The sequence below is a fragment of the Oncorhynchus masou genome, chromosome 18 (genome assembly GCF_036934945.1).
Source record: "Oncorhynchus masou masou isolate Uvic2021 chromosome 18, UVic_Omas_1.1, whole genome shotgun sequence".
Classification (NCBI taxonomy): domain Eukaryota; kingdom Metazoa; phylum Chordata; class Actinopteri; order Salmoniformes; family Salmonidae; genus Oncorhynchus; species Oncorhynchus masou.
The window spans coordinates 13,454,209-13,471,227 of NC_088229.1; the positions used below are offsets into that span (position 1 = coordinate 13,454,209).

At 47.2% G+C, this 17,019-nt stretch overlaps 1 protein-coding gene across 1 annotated transcript in view; it reads left to right on the top strand.

Annotated features, from left to right (window-relative positions):
- Positions 1-7,497: 7,497 nt before the first annotated feature.
- LOC135559290 (neural cell adhesion molecule L1-like) overlaps positions 7,498-17,019 on the top strand; it is a 32,493-nt gene continuing 22,971 nt past the window's right edge. Inside the window, exons 1-11 of the mRNA XM_064993482.1 lie at positions 7,498-7,582; positions 8,030-8,152; positions 8,841-9,011; positions 13,010-13,124; positions 13,532-13,716; positions 14,494-14,625; positions 14,874-15,017; positions 15,132-15,243; positions 15,447-15,607; positions 15,889-16,048; positions 16,151-16,275. Coding sequence (XP_064849554.1) covers positions 7,498-7,582; positions 8,030-8,152; positions 8,841-9,011; positions 13,010-13,124; positions 13,532-13,716; positions 14,494-14,625; positions 14,874-15,017; positions 15,132-15,243; positions 15,447-15,607; positions 15,889-16,048; positions 16,151-16,275 — 1,513 coding nt within the window. The remainder of the gene's footprint in view (positions 7,583-8,029; positions 8,153-8,840; positions 9,012-13,009; positions 13,125-13,531; positions 13,717-14,493; positions 14,626-14,873; positions 15,018-15,131; positions 15,244-15,446; positions 15,608-15,888; positions 16,049-16,150; positions 16,276-17,019) is intronic.

A 17,019-nucleotide genomic window follows, 5' to 3' on the forward strand; every position in this document is an offset into this window, starting at 1 on the left:
ATGTTTCAGGAAATGGAAATGACTGCTATCACTGAGTCCCTCTGTGAGCCAGCTCCTGTCAGTGGCAGTAGGACTGTCGATTGTAGTTGGTGGGCTATTAACCCCTGTGTGAGTCAGAATATAGGTAGCACAGTTGAGCTGTAGGGTGGTGGGCTGTAGTTAGTAGGACTATGGGCTTTAGGACTGTGTGGGGTGGCAGGTAGCCTAGCGGTTAAGAGAATTTGGGCCAGTAACAAAAAGGTTTCTGATTCGAATACCTGAGCCGATTAAGTAAAAAAATCTATCGATGTGTGTGTGTGCTAACTTTGTGTCTCTCCCGTCCAGTTAAGAAACCCCCAGTGATCACCACCCAGCCTGAGTCCATCACTGTGTTCGGTGCTGAAGACATCCTCTTGACCTGCGAAGCATCAGGAAACCCTCCTCCCGAGTTAGTTACCTAACACCAAACCCTTCGAAAAAAACTGCAGTTAATATAAAGTGCAGTGTGTCCCAATTACCACACTTCACTGCTATAACTACAGTAGAACTGTGATCTGTTTTTCTGAACTGTTTTGTAAGGAATATGACATGTAGTTTTTCAGACATCTGGAAATGTTCCATTAAAATTACATGAGAGCACAGCTCCTCAGTCACAGGCTTGCATTCCAAATGACACACTATTACCTTTAAAGTGCACTACTTTTCACATGGGCACTGGGAAAAAAAAGTAGTGCACTTTGTAGGGAATAGTGTGCTATTTGGGATGTATTCCCACTACTTATTGTAATGAACATGAGAGGAGACAGAGAGGTGCTTTCAAGTGCAGAAGGTCATACACAGGAGGAGGCAGGTAGCTGGGTCCAGGGGCAGGCAGAAGGTCATACACAGGAGGAGGCAGGAAGCTGGGTCCAGGGGCAGGCAGAAGGTCATACACAGGAGGAAGCAGGTAGATGAGTCCAGGGGCAGGCAGAAGGTCATACACAGGAGGAGGCAGGAAGCTGGGTCCAGGGGCAGGCAGAAGGTCATACACAGGAGGAGGCAGGAAGCTGGGTCCAGGGGCAGGCAGAAGGTCATACACAGGAGGAAGCAGGTAGATGAGTCCAGGGGCAGGCAGAAAGTCATACACAGGAGGAAGCAGGTAGCTGGGTCCAGGGGCAGGGAGAAGGTCATACACAGGAGGAGGCAGGTAGCTGGGTCCAGGGGCAGGCAGAAGGTCATACACAGGAGGTCCAAAAGGGCAACAGTACAGGCAGGGAAAAGGTTAGTAACGTAGTCCAGGCAATAGGTAGATAAGATGAAATCCGATAACCGATAACATGAAATCCGGCGTCGTGAGTGAGACAGGCAATAACTATTATACATGGGAGGAGTAAATCACAGGAAACCCAGCGCTCATAAAGACATGTGTCACAAAACAAACAACACCTCACAGTGACGGGGTGCAAACAACTGAACTAAATAGTGTGTGATAATGACATACAGGTGTGTGAACGGGTGATTAGAATTCAGGTGATTGGGATCTGGAGAGTGAGCTTCGTTCAGGGAATCTAGGTGTTTTAGAGTGGAAGCTGGAAAGTGGGCTGGAATGTGAGCTACGTTCAGGGATCTATGTGTCTTAGGGTGTAAGTTGGAAGCAGACATTACACTTAGGGAATGGGAGACATGTAATTTTACACTCAAGGGACTGTGTCATTTTGTCTCAGCTTGTACTAGGTGGAACAAAAGCTCAATTTGTAGAGGAAGAGATGTATATTGAAACAGTACAGTACAGAAGGCTCAGACTCATTCCTCTATTCAACTCAAACAGAGTTGATTGCAGGGTTAAGCTGTGGCATTAACTCTCTGTCTCTGTGTCTTCACTCTCTCTCTGCCTCTCTCTTTATTTCTCTCGCTCTCCCGCTCCCTCCCTCTCTCAGTTTCCGCTGGACTAAAGATGGGGAAGAATTTATCCCTGCCAATGACCCGGGCCTGTCGGTGTCTCCGGGTTCTGGAACCTTCATGAAAACCGGGGTGGTGTCAGGCCCCATGAGCCAATACAAGGGCAAATACAGCTGCTACGCTGAAAACGCATTAGGAACTGCTGTGTCTAACGAGGTCCAGCTCATCACTGAGAGTGAGTCAAGCAGAAACTCCAGTCCAACATTCCAATGACCACCAACTATGTTTTGTTCCAATATCCATACTAGTACAACAGCTACAGTGCATCCCCATTACATTGATTTGTTTTAGTATTTTGCGAGTGTGGAGATTTGAACAGCTTGGAACTTGAACATTCTTCCTTTTTTGCACATTAGTCGATCTCTTGGCTTGTGTCTGCTGCTGACAATCAGTAGGTGAATAATTGTGAAATCTCCCTCACAGAGAGTCAAAGTAACACTGTGTGAGGGACAAGGTTAACCAAAACATTTCCATCACTTCTTTCAAAATCTTTCTAGATTTGAAGGTTTTTAATGTCAAGGTGTGGAAATCTAGGTTGAGACATCATGCAGCTGCTGGTAAAAGTCTTTGTGTCCTACATTTAATTTAGAATGGATATTATTTTAGCAAAGCTATTGGTTTCTTTATGGACAATAACATAACAATTTCTAGTGCCATGATAAGAGCCCCTATAAAGCTGAGTGTGTTTTATAGAGCACTCTGTTGACAACACGTGTGCTACTGAGGTTTAACACGTATATCCTGCTTACCTTCACCTGAGACACACACTCACACACACACACACACACACACACAAAGAAAACCAGCCCCGTCGCGGACACCGATATCTTGCTTCCAGACAAATTAAACAACTTGCTCGCTTTGAGGACAATACAGTGCCACTGACACGGCCCGCTACCAAAACCTGAGGGTTCTCCTTCACTGCAGCCAACGTGAGTAAAACATTTAAACGTGTTAACCTTCTCAAGGCTGCAGGCCCAGACGGCATCCCCAGCCGTGTCCTCATAGCGCAGACCAGCTGGCTGGTGTGTTTATGGACATATTCAATCAATCCTTATCCCAGTCTGCTGATCCCACATGCTTCAAGAGGGCCACCATTGTTCCTGTTCCCAAGAAAGCTAAGGTAACTGACCTAAACGACTACCGCCCCATAGCACTCACTTCCATCATCATGAAGTGCTTTGAGAGACTAGTCAAGGATCATATCACCTCCACCCTACCTGGCACCCTAGACCCACTCCAATTTGATTACCGCCCCAATAGGTCGACAGACGACGCAATCGCAATCACACTGCACACCGCCCTATCCCATCTGGACAAGAGGAATACCTATGTAAGAATGCTGTTCATCGATTACAGCTCAACATTTAACACCATAGTACCCTCCAAACTCATCATTAAGCTCAAGACCCCGGGTCTCGACCCCTCCTTGTGCAACTGGGTCCTGGACTTCCTGACGGGCCACCCCCAGGTGGTGAGGGTAGGAAACAATAAAATTTGATTTGATTTGACTCTCTCACAAACACACATGCACGCACACACACACACTCTTCTCACAAACACACACATACAAACACACACACTCTCTTCTCACAAACACACACACACATCTACCTGTATCTCCGGCTCTCCTCTCCAGAAACCTCCTTCTCAGTTTCCCTGACGACGAGGTCTAGTTGATATCGTGCAGCAACAGAACAGCAACATATTTAGTTTGCTAGGTCTGCTGGGATTATTAACGATGAGAACAAGAGAGAAGAGAGCACACACACACACAGATTATGACTCACAAAGCATTCAGCATCCTACTTCTGGAGCATAACACTGTTTGCCCGTAAACAAGTGGTCTACTGCTTGCATTCTGAGTTGTGTTGAAAAGGCTTATATCATCAACACTTTGGCTAACGCAACAAGTATTTTGCATTGTAAGCCTTGTCACGGGCATGTATAACACTTATGTTGACATGGGTGTTATGAGTTGACATACAGTGCCTTGCGAAAGTATTCGGCCCCCTTGAACTTTGCAACCTTTTGCCACATTTTAGGCTTCAAACAAAGATATAAAACTGTATTTTTTTGTGAAGAATCAACAACAAGTGGGACACAATCATGAAGTGAAACGACATTTATTGGATATTTCAAACTTTTTTAACAAATCAAAAACTGAAAAATTGGGCGTGCAAAATTATTCAGCCCCTTTACTTTCAGTGCAGCAAACTCTCTCCAGAAGTTCAGTGAGGATCTCTGAATGATCCAATGTTGACCTAAATGACTAATGATGATAAATACAATCCACCTGTGTGTAATCAAGTCTCCGTATAAATGCACCTGTACTGTGATAGTCTCAGAGGTCTGTTAAAAGCGCAGAGAGCATCATGAAGAACAAGGAACACACCAGGCAGGTCCGAGATACTGTTGTGAGGAAGTTTAAAGCCGGATTTGGATACAAAAAGATTTCCCAAGCTTTAAACATCCCAAGGAGCACTGTGCAAGCGATAATATTGAAATGGAAGGAGTATCAGACCACTGCAAATCTACCAAGACCTGGCCGTCCCTCTAAACTTTCAGCTCATACAAGGAGAAGACTGATCAGAGATGCAGCCAAGAGGCCCATGATCACTCTGGATGAACTGCAGAGATCTACAGCTGAGGTGGGAGACTCTGTCCATAGGACAACAATCAGTCGTATATTGCACAAATCTGGTCTTTATGGAAGAGTGGCAAGAAGAAAGCCATTTCTTAAAGATATCCATAAAAAGTGTTGTTTAACGTTTGCCACAAGCCACCTGGGAGACACACCAAACATGTGGAAGAAGGTGCTCTGGTTAGATGAAACCAAAATTGAACTTTTTGGCAACAATGCAAAACGTTATGTTTGGCGTAAAAGCAACACAGCTCATCACCCTGAACACCCCATCCCCACTGTCAAACATGGTGGTGGCAGCATCATGGTTTGGGCCTGCTTTTCTTCAGCAGGGACAGAGAAGATGGTTAAAATTGATGGGAAGATGGATGGAGCCAAATACAGGACCATTCTGGAAGAAAACCTGATGGAGTCTGCAAAAGACCTGAGACTGGGATGGAGATTTGTCTTCCAACAAGACAATGATCCAAAACATAAAGCAAAATCTACAATGGAATGGTTCAAAAATAAACATATCCAGGTGTTAGAATGGCCAAGTCAAAGTCCAGACCTGAATCCAATCGAGAATCTGTGGAAAGAACTGAAAACTGCTGTTCACAAATGCTCTCCATCCAACCTCACTGAGCTTGAGCTGTTTTGCAAGGAGGAATGGGAAAAAATTTCCGTCCTCGATGTGCAAAACTGATGAGACATACCCCAAGCGACTTACAGCTGTAATCGCAGCAAAAGGTGGCATCAAAGTATTAACTTAAGGGGGCTGAAGACGCCCAATTTTTCAGTTTTTGATTTGTTAAAAAAGTTTGAAATATCCAATAAATGTCGTTCCACTTCATGATTGTGTCCCACTTGTTGTTGATTCTTCACAAAAAAATACAGTTTTATATCTTTATGTTTGAAGCCTGAAATGTGGCAAAGTTCAAGGGGGCCGAATACTTTCGCAAGGCACTGTACATGCTATGAGATTACATTGTCACGCCCTGACCATAGTTTGCTTTGTATGTGTCTATGTTAGTTGCTTGTGTCAGCACAGTTCTTATTATAGCTTCACGGTTGTTATTTGTTTATTGTTTTGAATAGTTTGTTCAAGTGTTCTCTGTTCATTAAATTCACAATGAGCACATACCACGCTGCATTTTGGTCCTCCGATCCTTCCAACTACTCCTCCTCAGATGAGGAGGACGACGATCGTGACAGAATCACCCACCAACCAAGGACCAAGCGGCGTGGTAACGGGCGGCAGCAGCAGCGGCCAGCATCACAAGACTCCTGGACATGGGAGGAGATTTTGGATGGCAAAGGACCCTGGGAGCAGCCAGGGGAATATCGCCGCCCCAAAGCAGAGCTGGAGGCGGCATTACGAGGAGCTAGCAAGGTAGCGCGGCTGGAAGCCCGAGAGGAAGCCCCAAAAATGTATTGGGGGGGGTGGGGGTGGCACAGGGAGAGTGTGGCAGAGACAGGTGTCAGACCTGAGCCAACTCCCCCTGTTTACCGTAAGGAGCCAAGGAGGGAACCAGAGCCGATCAGGGCGGTGTTAGAGGTGAGCGAAGCAGAGACAGTGAAGGAGTTATTGGGGAGATTGGAGGAGAGAGTTATGAGGGAGGTGCTGTGTTGGTGCATGAGGCACGACATCCGCCCAACGGAGCGTGTCGGGGAGTTGATGTCACCTGGGTCAGCTCTCCTTACTCGTCCTGAGGTGCGTGCTAGTCGTCTGGTGAAGACTTGCCAGCCTCAAGCACCAGGCCTCCTGTACACCTCCCTAGCCCTACACGTCCTGTGCCAGCTCAGCGCTACAGAGCTCCTAGCCGTGCTAACCGTGGCGGGCGTTGTACTGGTCATGCACCGTGTTATGCGGTGGAACGCACGGTGTCCCCAGTACGCATGCTTAGCCCGGTGCGCTACATCCCAGCTCTCCACATCTGCCAGGCTAGGGTGAATTCCAGCCAGGCCGGATGGCGGCAGCCCTGCTCTCACAATCTCCAGTGCGCCTTCACGGTCCGGTCTATCCAGTGCCACCTCCACGCACCAGCCCTCCGGTGGCAGCCCCACGCTCCAGGCTGTCTCTCCGTCTTTTGCCTACAGGTGCTCCCGTCTGTCCTGAGCCGCCAGAGTCTCCCGTCTGTCCTGAGCCGCCAGAGTCTCCCGTCTGTCCTGAGCCGCCAGAGTCTCCCGTCTGTCCTGAGCCGCCAGAGTCTCCCGTCTGTCCTGAGCCGCCAGAGTCTCCCGTCTGTCCTGAGCCGCCAGAGTCTCCTGTCTGTCCTGAGCCGCCAGAGTCTCCCGTCTGTCCTGAGCCGCCAGAGTCTCCCGTCTGTCCTGAGCCGCCAGAGTCTCCCGTCTGTCCTGAGCCGCCAGAGTCTCCCGTCTGTCCTGAGCCGCCAGAGTCCCCCGTCTGTCCTGAGCCGCCAGAGCCGCCAGTCTGTCCTGAGCCTCCAGAGCCGTCAGCCAGCCAGGATCCGCCAGAGCCGCCAGCCAGCCAAGAGCCGCCAGCCAGTCCAGAGCTGCCCTTCAGTCCAGAGCTACCCTTCAGTCCTGAGCTACCCTTCAGTCCTGAGCTACCCCTCAGTCCTGAGCTGCCCCTCAGTCCGGAGCTGCCCCTCAGTCCAGTGGGGCCCTTTCGTAGGGTTGCCAGTCCAAGGTCGGCATCAAAGGATGCTACTAAAGTGGACTAAGACTATGGTGGAGTGGGGGCCACGCCCAGCGCCAGAGCTGCCACCGCGGACAGATCCCCCACCCAGACCCTCCCCTATAGGTTCAGGTGTTGCGGCCGGAGTCCCCTTGGGGGGAGGGAGGGGGTACTGCCACACCCTGACCATAGTTTGCTTTGTATGTGTCTATGTTAGTTGCTTGTGTCAGCACAGTTCTTATTATAGCTTCACGGTCGTTATTTGTTTATTGTTTTGAATAGTTTGTTCAAGTGTTCTCTGTTCATTAAATTCACAATGAGCACATACCACGCTGCATTTTGGTCCTCCGAACCTTCCAACTACTCCTCCTCAGACGAGGAGGGCGACGATCGTGACAGACGTACTTGTCGTGAGTTGACATACGTGCTATGAGTTGACGTACTTGTTATGAGTGGACATACTTGTTATGAGTTGACATGGTGTTATGAGTTGACATACGTGCTATGAGTTGACATACTTGTTATGAGTGGACATACTTGTTATGAGTTGACATGGTGTTATGAGTTGACATATGTGCTATGAGTTGACATACGTGTTATGAGTGGACATGGTGTTATGAGTTGACATGGTGCTATGAGTTGACATACGTGCTATGAGTTGACATACTTGTTATGAGTTGACATAAGTGCTCTGAGTTGACATACTTGTTATGAGTTGACAAGAAACTATTATATGGGATTAAACATGCTCATAACAAGTAATACATACTACATGATTTATACAAGCTCATAACAAGTAATACATACTACCAGCCTCACCTAAAGAGTTCGTGACATCTCCCTTTCAGACACCCCGGCCCTGCAGAAAGAGCAGAAGGTGAAGAAGAAGGTGGAGGAAGGAGAGAGTGTGGTACTGAAATGTAACCCTCCCTTCAGCACTGTTCCTCCTGTCATCCACTGGATGGATGAGCGTGAGTATCTCTCTCTCTCTCTCTCTCTCTCTCTCTCTATCTGTTTTACTCATCCTTTATCTGCCTCTCCATCTCCTTGGACCATCTGACTTTATGGTGTGTTCTTTTTGCTGAATAAAACATAAATAAACTACAGGTATATTCTCCCTCCTTCTCTTCCCCTTCCCCCCTACTTCCCCTCCCCTGCTCCTTCTCTTCTCCCTTCCTTCCCCTCTCCCCTCCCCGCTCCTTCTCCTCTCACTCCCCTACTCTCCCCTCCCCGCTCCTTCTCTTCTCCCTTCCTTCCCCCTCCCCTCCCCTCTCCTACTCTTCTCACTCCCTTCCCCCTACTCTTCCTCCCCCTCCTACCCTTCTCCCTCTCCTCCCCCTACTCCCCCTCCCCTCCCCGCTTCTTCACTTCTCACTTCCTTCCCCCTACCCCCTGCTCCTTCTCTTCTCCCTCCCTTCCCCCATACTCCCCCTCCCCTCCCCACTCCTTCTCCTCTCACTCCCCTACTCTCCCCTCCCTGCTCCATCTCTTCCCCCTCCCCTCCCCGCTCCTTCACTTCTCACTTCCTTCCCCCCTACCCCCCTGCTCCTTCTCTTCTCCCTCCCTTCCCCCATACTCCCCCTCCCCCCCTCCCCACTCCTTCTCCTCTCACTCCCCTACTCTCCCCTCCCCGCTCCATCTCTTCTCCCTCCCCTCCAGGAATGCATCACATTGAGCTAAATGATCGTGTAACCCAGGGCCGGGACGGGAACCTATACTTCTCTCACGTCACCGTCGATGACACCCGTATTGACTACACCTGTAACGCCCAGTACCTCAGCGCTCGCACCATCCTCTCCAAGGAACCCATCACCCTGACTGTTACAACCTGTAAGTACACCGTCACTCACCATGGTAACACAGTACTATAACTGTTACGACCGATAATGCCCAGCACCTCAGCGCTCCAACCAAATTCTTTAAGGAACCCATCATCCTCACCATCACAACCTGTAAATACTAAACTAGACTGACCTCAGTAACCATGGTAACACAATGTAGACTGACCTTGGTCACCATGGGCGGCAGGGTATCCTAGTGGTTAGAGCGTTGGACTAGTGACTAGAAGGTTGCAAGTTCAAACCCCCGAGCTGACAAGGTACAAATCTGTCGTTCTGCCCCTGAACAGGCAGTTAACCCACTGTTCCTAGGCCGTCATTGAAAATAAGAATTTGTTCTTAACTGACTTGTCTGGTTAAATAAAGGTAAAATAAAAAATAAAAAAATAAAAAATGCAGTACGAGTCAATCACCCTGACCATGAGTCACCACTAATAATGTCAGTCACCATGGTAACATATGATAGCACCTGAAGGCCATTTGTTAGCTACAGTACGGTTGTCTCAACCCCTCCCCACATGTTAGTTAAGAAGCCACTCTGATATTGATAAACAGTAACCCAAGCCAAGGCCACCTGGGGGTATAGGAGCATGTCAGATATCTGTAGTGTTGCCTACAGTAGAGTGGCTAATGAACATAGATGACAAGAAAATAATGTTCTTCTTACTCACGTACATTTTCCCTGACACCCAAAAATACTCGTTACATTTCGAATGCTTAGCAGGACAGGGAAATGTTCCCACACTTATCAAGACATCCCTTGTCATCCCTACTGCCTCTGATCTGGCAGACTCACTAAAACAAATTATTTGTTTGTAAATTATGTCTGAGTGTTAGAGTGTGCCACTGGCTGTCCGTGAATGTAAAAATATTCATATAAGGAAATCAGTCGATTAAATAAATAAAGCCCTAATCTATGGATTTCACGTGACTGGACATGGGTGCAGCCATGGGTGGGCTTTGGAGGGTATAGGCCCACCCACTTGACAGCCAGACCCAGCCAATCAGAATGAGTTTTTCCAAACAAAAGGGTTTTTATTACAGACAAATGCTCCTCAGCTGCACCTGTGTAATGATAATGCTGTTCAATCAGCTTCTTGATATGACACACCTGTCAGGTGGATGGATTAGTAGTGAGAATGCTCACTAACAGGGATGCAAACAAATTTGTGCACAAAATTTGAGAAAAATAGGCTTTTGTGGGTATAGAACATTTTTGGGATCTTTTAATTTCAGATCATGAAACATGGGACCAACACTTCACATGTTACTTTCATATTTTTGTTCAGTGTATATTTAAAACCAAATACTTTCAGACTTTTACTCAAGTAGTATTTTACTGGGTGATTTTCACTTTTACTTTAGTAATTTTCTATCAAGGTATCTTTACTTTTACATTTTCTACCACTGTATGAACCTCTGTTTCTGTCTGTCTGTCTGTCTGTCTGTCTGTCTGTCTGTCTGTCTGTCTGTCTGTCTGTCTGTCTGTCTGTCTGTCTGTCTGTCTGTCTGTCTGTCTGTCTGTCTCAATTCAAGGGCTTTATTGGCATGGGAAACATGTGTTTATATATACAGTGTTTTAACAATGTACAAATGGTAAAGGACACAAGATAAAATAAATAAGCATAGATATGGGTTGTATTTACAATGGTGCGTGTTCTTCACTGGTTGCCCTTTTCTCGTGGCAACAGGTCACAAATCTTGCTGCTTTGATGGCACACTGTGGAATTTCACCCAGTAGATATGGGAGTTTTTCAAGATTGGATTTGTTTTCGAATTCTTTGTGGATCTGTGTAATCTGAGGGAAATATGTCTCTCTAATATGGTCATACATTGGGCAGGAGGTTAGGAAGTGCAGCTCAGTTTCCACCTCATTTTGTGGGCAGTGAGCACATAGCCTGTCTTCTTTTGAGAGCCATGTCTGCCTACGGCGGCCTTTCTCAATAGCAAGGCTATGCTCGCTGAGTCTGTACATAGTCAAAGCTTTCCTTAATTTTGGGTCAGTCACAGTGGTCAGGTATTCTGCCGCTGTGTACTCTCTGTGTAGGGCCAAATAGCATTCTAGTTTGCTCTGTTTTTTTGTTAATTCTTTCCAATGTGTCAAGTAATTATCTTTTTGTTTTCTCATGATTTGGTTGGGTCTAATTGTGCTGCTGTCCTGGGACTCTGTAGGGTGTGTTTGTGAACAGAGCCCCAGGACCAGCTTGTTTAGGGGACTCTTCTCCAGGTTCATCTCTCTGTAGGTTATGGCTTTGTTGTGGAAGGTTTGGGAATCGCTTCCTTTTAGGTGGTTATAGAATTTAACAGCTCTTTTCTGGATTTTGATAATTAGTGGGTATCGGCCTAATTCTGCTCTGCATGCATTATTTGGTGTTCTACGTTGTACACGGAGGATATTTTTGCAGAATTCTGCGTGCAGAGTCTCAATTTGGTGTTTGTCCCATTTTGTGAAGTCTTGGTTGGTGAGCGGACCCCAGACCTCACAACCATAAAGGGCAATGGGCTCTATGACTGATTCAAGTATTTTTAGCCAGATCCTAATTGGTATGTTGAAATTTATGTTCCTTTTGATGGCATAGAATGCCCTTCTTGCCTTGTCTCTCAGATCGTTCACAGCTTTGTGGAAGTTACCTGTGGCGCTGATGTTTAGGCCAAGGTATGTATAGTTTTTTGTGTGCTCTAGGGCAACAGTGTCTAGATGGAATTTGTATTTGTGGTCCTGGTGACTGGACCTTTTTGGAACACCATTATTTTGGTCTTACTGAGATTTACTGTCAGGGCCCAGGTCTGACAGAATCTGGCATAAGATCTCGGTGCTGCTGTAGGCCCTCCTTGGTTGGTGACAGAAGTACCAGATCATCAGCAAACAGCAGACATTTGACTTCAGGTTTCTAGTAGGGTGAGGCCGGGTGCTGCAGACTTTTCTAGTGCCCGCGCCAGAGGGTGATATATATGTTGAAGAGGGTGGGGCTTAAGCTGCATCCCTGTCGAACCCCACGACCCTGTGTGAAGAAATGTGTGTGTTTTTTGCCAATTTTAACCGCACACTTGTTGTTTGTGTACATGGATTTTATGATGTCGTATGTTTTACCCCCAACACCACTTTCCATCAGTTTGTATAGCAGACCCTCATGCCAAATTGAGTCAAAGGCTTTTTTGAAATCAACAAAGCATGAGAAGACTTTGCCTTTGTTTTGGTTTGTTTGGTTGTCAATTAGGGTGTGCAGGGTGAATACATGGTCTGTTGTACGGTAATTTGGTAAAAAGCCAATTTGACATTTGCTCAGTACATTGTTTTCATTGAGGAAGTGTACGAGTCTGCTGTTAATGATAATGCAGAGGATTTTCCCAAGGTTACTGTTGACGCATATTCCACGGTAGTTATTGGGGTCAAATTTGTCTCCATTTTTGTGGATTGGGGTGATCCGTCCTTGGTTCCAAATATTGGGGAAGATGCCAGAGCTAAGGATGATGTTAAAGAGTTTTAGTATAGCCAATTGTAATTTGTTGTCTGTATATTTGATCATTTCATTGAGGATACCATCAACACTACAGGCCTTTTTGGGTTGGAGGGTTTCTATTTTGTCCTGTAACTCATTCAATGCAATTGGAGAATCCAGTGGGTTCTGGTAGTCTTTAATAGTTGATTCTAAGATCTGTATTTGATCATGTATATGTTTTTGCTCTTTATTCTTTGTTATAGAGCCAAAAAGATTGGAGAAGTGGTTTCACCCATACATCTCCATTTTGGATAGATAATTCTTTGTGTTGTTGTTTGTTTAGTGTTTTCCAATTTTCCCAGAAGTGGTTAGAGTCTATGGATTCTTCAATTACATTGAGCTGATTTCTGACATGCTGTTCCTTCTTTTTATTGTGTATTCTTTTTATGGTGTATTTCTGTATTGTTTTAGTGATTCACCATATTGAAGGCGTAGACTCAGGTTTTCCGGGTCTCTATGTTCCTCTCCCTCTCTCTCTCTCTCTCACCAGCTAACTCAGTGGTTCGGAGCCGAAGGCCCCAGATGATGAGGCCCTCGGGGACCCACAGCACTTACCACGCCCTCCGAGGCCAGAGCCTGGAGCTAGAGTGCATCGTCCAGGGCCTGTAAGTCTAACTCTCTCTCTGTCTGTGCACAGGCATGGCTAGGTCAATCAAAGCGAGCCTGTTAGATGTTCCTCTTGACCTATCTTGCCTCTTTTTCACTCCCTCTCCCCCTCTCCTTCTCTTTCTTCCTCTCATTCTCTTTCCCTTCCTCCTCCACACCCACCTTCCTTCCCTTCTCCCTCCCTCCACTCCCTCTCCTTCTCTTTCTTCCTCTTTCCCTTCCTCCTCCACACCCCCCTTCCTTCCCTCCCTCTCCCCCCTCCCTCCTTCCTCCCCCTCTCCTTCCCCCTCTTTCTTCCTCTTTCCCTTCCTCCTCCACACCCCCCTTCCTTCCCCTCTCCCTCCCTCCACTCCCCCTCTTGGCTCCACCATCCCACCCTCCCTCTTCGCACTCCCTCCCCCTCCAGCCCTACCCCTACAGTCCAGTGGGTGAGGAAGGACGGTCAGCTGTCCGAGTCCCGTACGTCCAGACATCTGTTTGACCGTCTGCTGCGCATCAGTAACATCTCAGATAGCGACGGGGGAGAGTACCAGTGTTCAGTCAACAACTCACAGGGCAAGGTCACACACACCTACACCGTTAGCGTCGAAGGTAAACAAGACAACACACACACACTGTTTCCTCTCTCGTTTACCTGCTAAGGTTACTGCTGTGGCTGTGTGTTGATGTGTTTTCCACTATGCCCTCATGCGTTACAGTACGTACATATGATCTTGTGTGTTGTGTGTCATACTGCTGTTGTCTGTTGATGCTTTTCTATGTGATGTATAACATTATTGTTGTCTATTCTGTCTGTTGTGTTCTATGCTGTCTGTTGTGTTCTGTGCTGTCTGTTGTGTTCTGTGCTGTCGGTTGTGTTCTATGCTGTCTGTTGTGTTCTGTGCTGTCTGTTGTGTTCTGTGCTGTCTGTTGTGTTCTATGCTGTCTGTTGTGTTCTGTGCTGTGCTGTCTGTTGTTCTATGCTGTCTGTGCTGTTGTGTTCTGTGCTGTCTGTTGTGTTCTGTGCTGTCTGTTGTGTTGTGTGCTGTCGGTTGTGTTCTGTGCTGTCTGTTGTGTTCTGTGCTGTCTGTTGTGTTCTGTGCTGTCTGTTGTATTCTGTGCTGTCTGTTGTGTTCTGTGCTGTCTGTTGTGTTCTGTGCTGTCTGTTGTGTTATGTGCTGTCTGTGTTCTGTGCTGTATGTTGCTGTGCTGTCTGTTGTGTTCTGTGCTGTCTGTTTGTTGTCTATGTGGTCTGTTTGTTGTCTGTGTTCTGTGCTGTCTGTTTAACTATTGCTGTCATATTGATGGTCTTTGTGTCTATTGTGTTTAACTATCATATTGATGGTTGTGTATAATGTTGTGTATAATGCTGTGCTGTTTGTTGTGCAGCGGCTCCATACTGGACCAAGGAGCCAGTCAGCCAGCTCTATGCCCCAGGAGAGACGGTGAAACTGGACTGTCAGGCTGATGGCATCCCGTCTCCTGCTGTCGCCTGGAGCATCAACGGAAAACCCATCACAGGTGTGGAATAACGCACGTTACTCTTACACATACAGTTGACCTATGCATTAACATGGTTTAGCAACAAACTCAGCTTATTACACCTGCTAATGATGTGCTTAGGTCAAATTAGTATCTTTCGGCTATTACCAACTCTAAAAATATAACTTAAAATGTCATTTTTCCTCATGACTATGCCAGTCAGTATTGTGCTTTGGTAGGATGCTGTGATGACTTGCTCTAATGTGTGTGTGTGTGTCTCTCCCCAGGCATAGACCCAACCCCTAGGCGTACTGTGAGAGATAGAACTCTGATTCTGAGAGATGTGGTCTTCACTGATACAGCAGTCTACCAGTGTCAGGCCCACAACAAACACGGAACCATCCTAGTCAATACCTACATCTTCGTCATTGGTGAGGGGGAGCTGTGTGTGTGCGTGTGCGTGTGTGTGTGCGTGTGTGTGTGCGTGTGTGTGTCAACAACAGATATGTCACATTGATAAACCTGTACCTTGTATCCTGTTCCAGAACTGCCTCCTCAGATCCTGAATGCTGACGGACAGAAGTACAACTTCACAGAGGGACAGATGGCTGTACTGCAGTGTCAGACCTTCGGCTCTCCCAGACCTAAAGTAACATGGTAAGACACACACCTGTATGAGTATATATTGTGTTCTATTCTAAGAAACTATCTTGTTTAATTAGATTCAGATAGTCTTCCATTAAGGAAGGAATGTGTCTTCATTGACGACCAGTCAGCCAAAATGCTGCCTTTAGGATGCTTTTAACGAGGGTCTGGGTTTCCCACCCTCTCTGGCTGTGTTTTCTGTATTTCCTATCCAGGGAGAGGAACAGCAGCGCTTCTCTACTGGCTGAGCCCAGGGTTAACCTGCTGACCAATGGAAACCTCCAGATCACCAACGTCTCCCACGGCGACGAGGGCCTGTACACCTGCTCCGTTAGCAATACCAACCTATCAATCAACGCTGACCTGGATGTCATGAGTGAGTAGGCCATGAAACACACACACTCCTCAAACCCTGCCTGCACCTGTCTCTGTAACCCGCCCCTCCCTCTTTACGCTCTCTCTCCTCATCTTTCTCTCTCCCCATCTTTCTCCCACTCTCTCTCCTCATCTCTCTCTCTCCCCATCTTTCTCCCACTCTCTCTCCTCATCTCTTTCCCCATCTCTCTCACACTCTCTCTCCTCATCTCTCTCTCTCCTCATCTCTCTCTCTCCCACTCTCTCTCCTCATATCTCTCTCTCCCCATCTCTCTCTCTCAGACAGGACAGTGATCCTGTCTCCTCCTGGGTCTCTGCTTGTTCAGCCTGGTAAGACGGCCATCTTTACCTGCCTGGCACAGGTGGACCCCAAACTGACCCCTCCACACATTCAGTGGAAGAGGAGCGGACAGGAACTCTTTCAGTCATACGCAGAGGACAAGTAAGGACATATTTACTGTGTGTCTGTGTCCGAGAAGGCTGTGTGTGTGTGTAATGACGATGATCTCAATCACGATCGTGACCAAGAATACATTATTTCCAGGTACACATTTGAGGGCCCAGACCTGATTGTGGCCAATGTGCAGACAGAAGACGAGGGTGTTTACACCTGTGAGGTCATCACCAACCTGGACAGGGTTGAGGCCAGCGGGTCCATCATTATAGTCGGTATGGAAATATCTATTGTATTATTTTTTAATTGTATTCTCTTCTATTCTATGAATAAGACATTTTTAAATTATTTTTTAAATTGAACCTTTGTTCGATGGGGTTAAGGATCTTGAGGTTTTTCCACACAGATCTCGACAAACCATTTCTGTACGGACCTTGCTTTGTGCACGGCGGCATTGTCATGCTGAAACAGGAAAGGGCCTTCCCCAAACTGTTCCCACAAAGTTGGAAGCACAAAACTGTCTAGAATGTCATTGTATGCTGTGGCGTTAAGATTTCCCTTCACTGGAACTAAGGGGCCTTGCCCAAACCATGAAAAACAGCGCCAGACCATTATTCATCCTCCCCCAAACTTTACAGTTGGCACTATGCATTAGGGCAGGTAGCGTTCTCCTGGCTTCCGCCAAACCCAGATTTGTCCATCGGACTGCCAGATGGTGACGCATGATTCATCACTCCAATAGTGGCAAGCGTCCACATCACTCCAATGGCGGCGAGCTTCCACACCACTCCAATGGCGGCGAGCTTCCACACCATTCTAATGGCGGCGAGCTTCCACACCATGCCGAGCTTCCACACCATTCTAATGGCGGCGAGCTTCCACACCATTCCAATGGAGGCAAGCTTCCACACCATGCCAATGGCGGCGAGCTTCCACACCATGCCAATGGAGGCGAGCTTCCACACCATTCCAATGGAAGCAAGCTTCCACACCATTCCAATGGAGGCAAGCTTCCACAC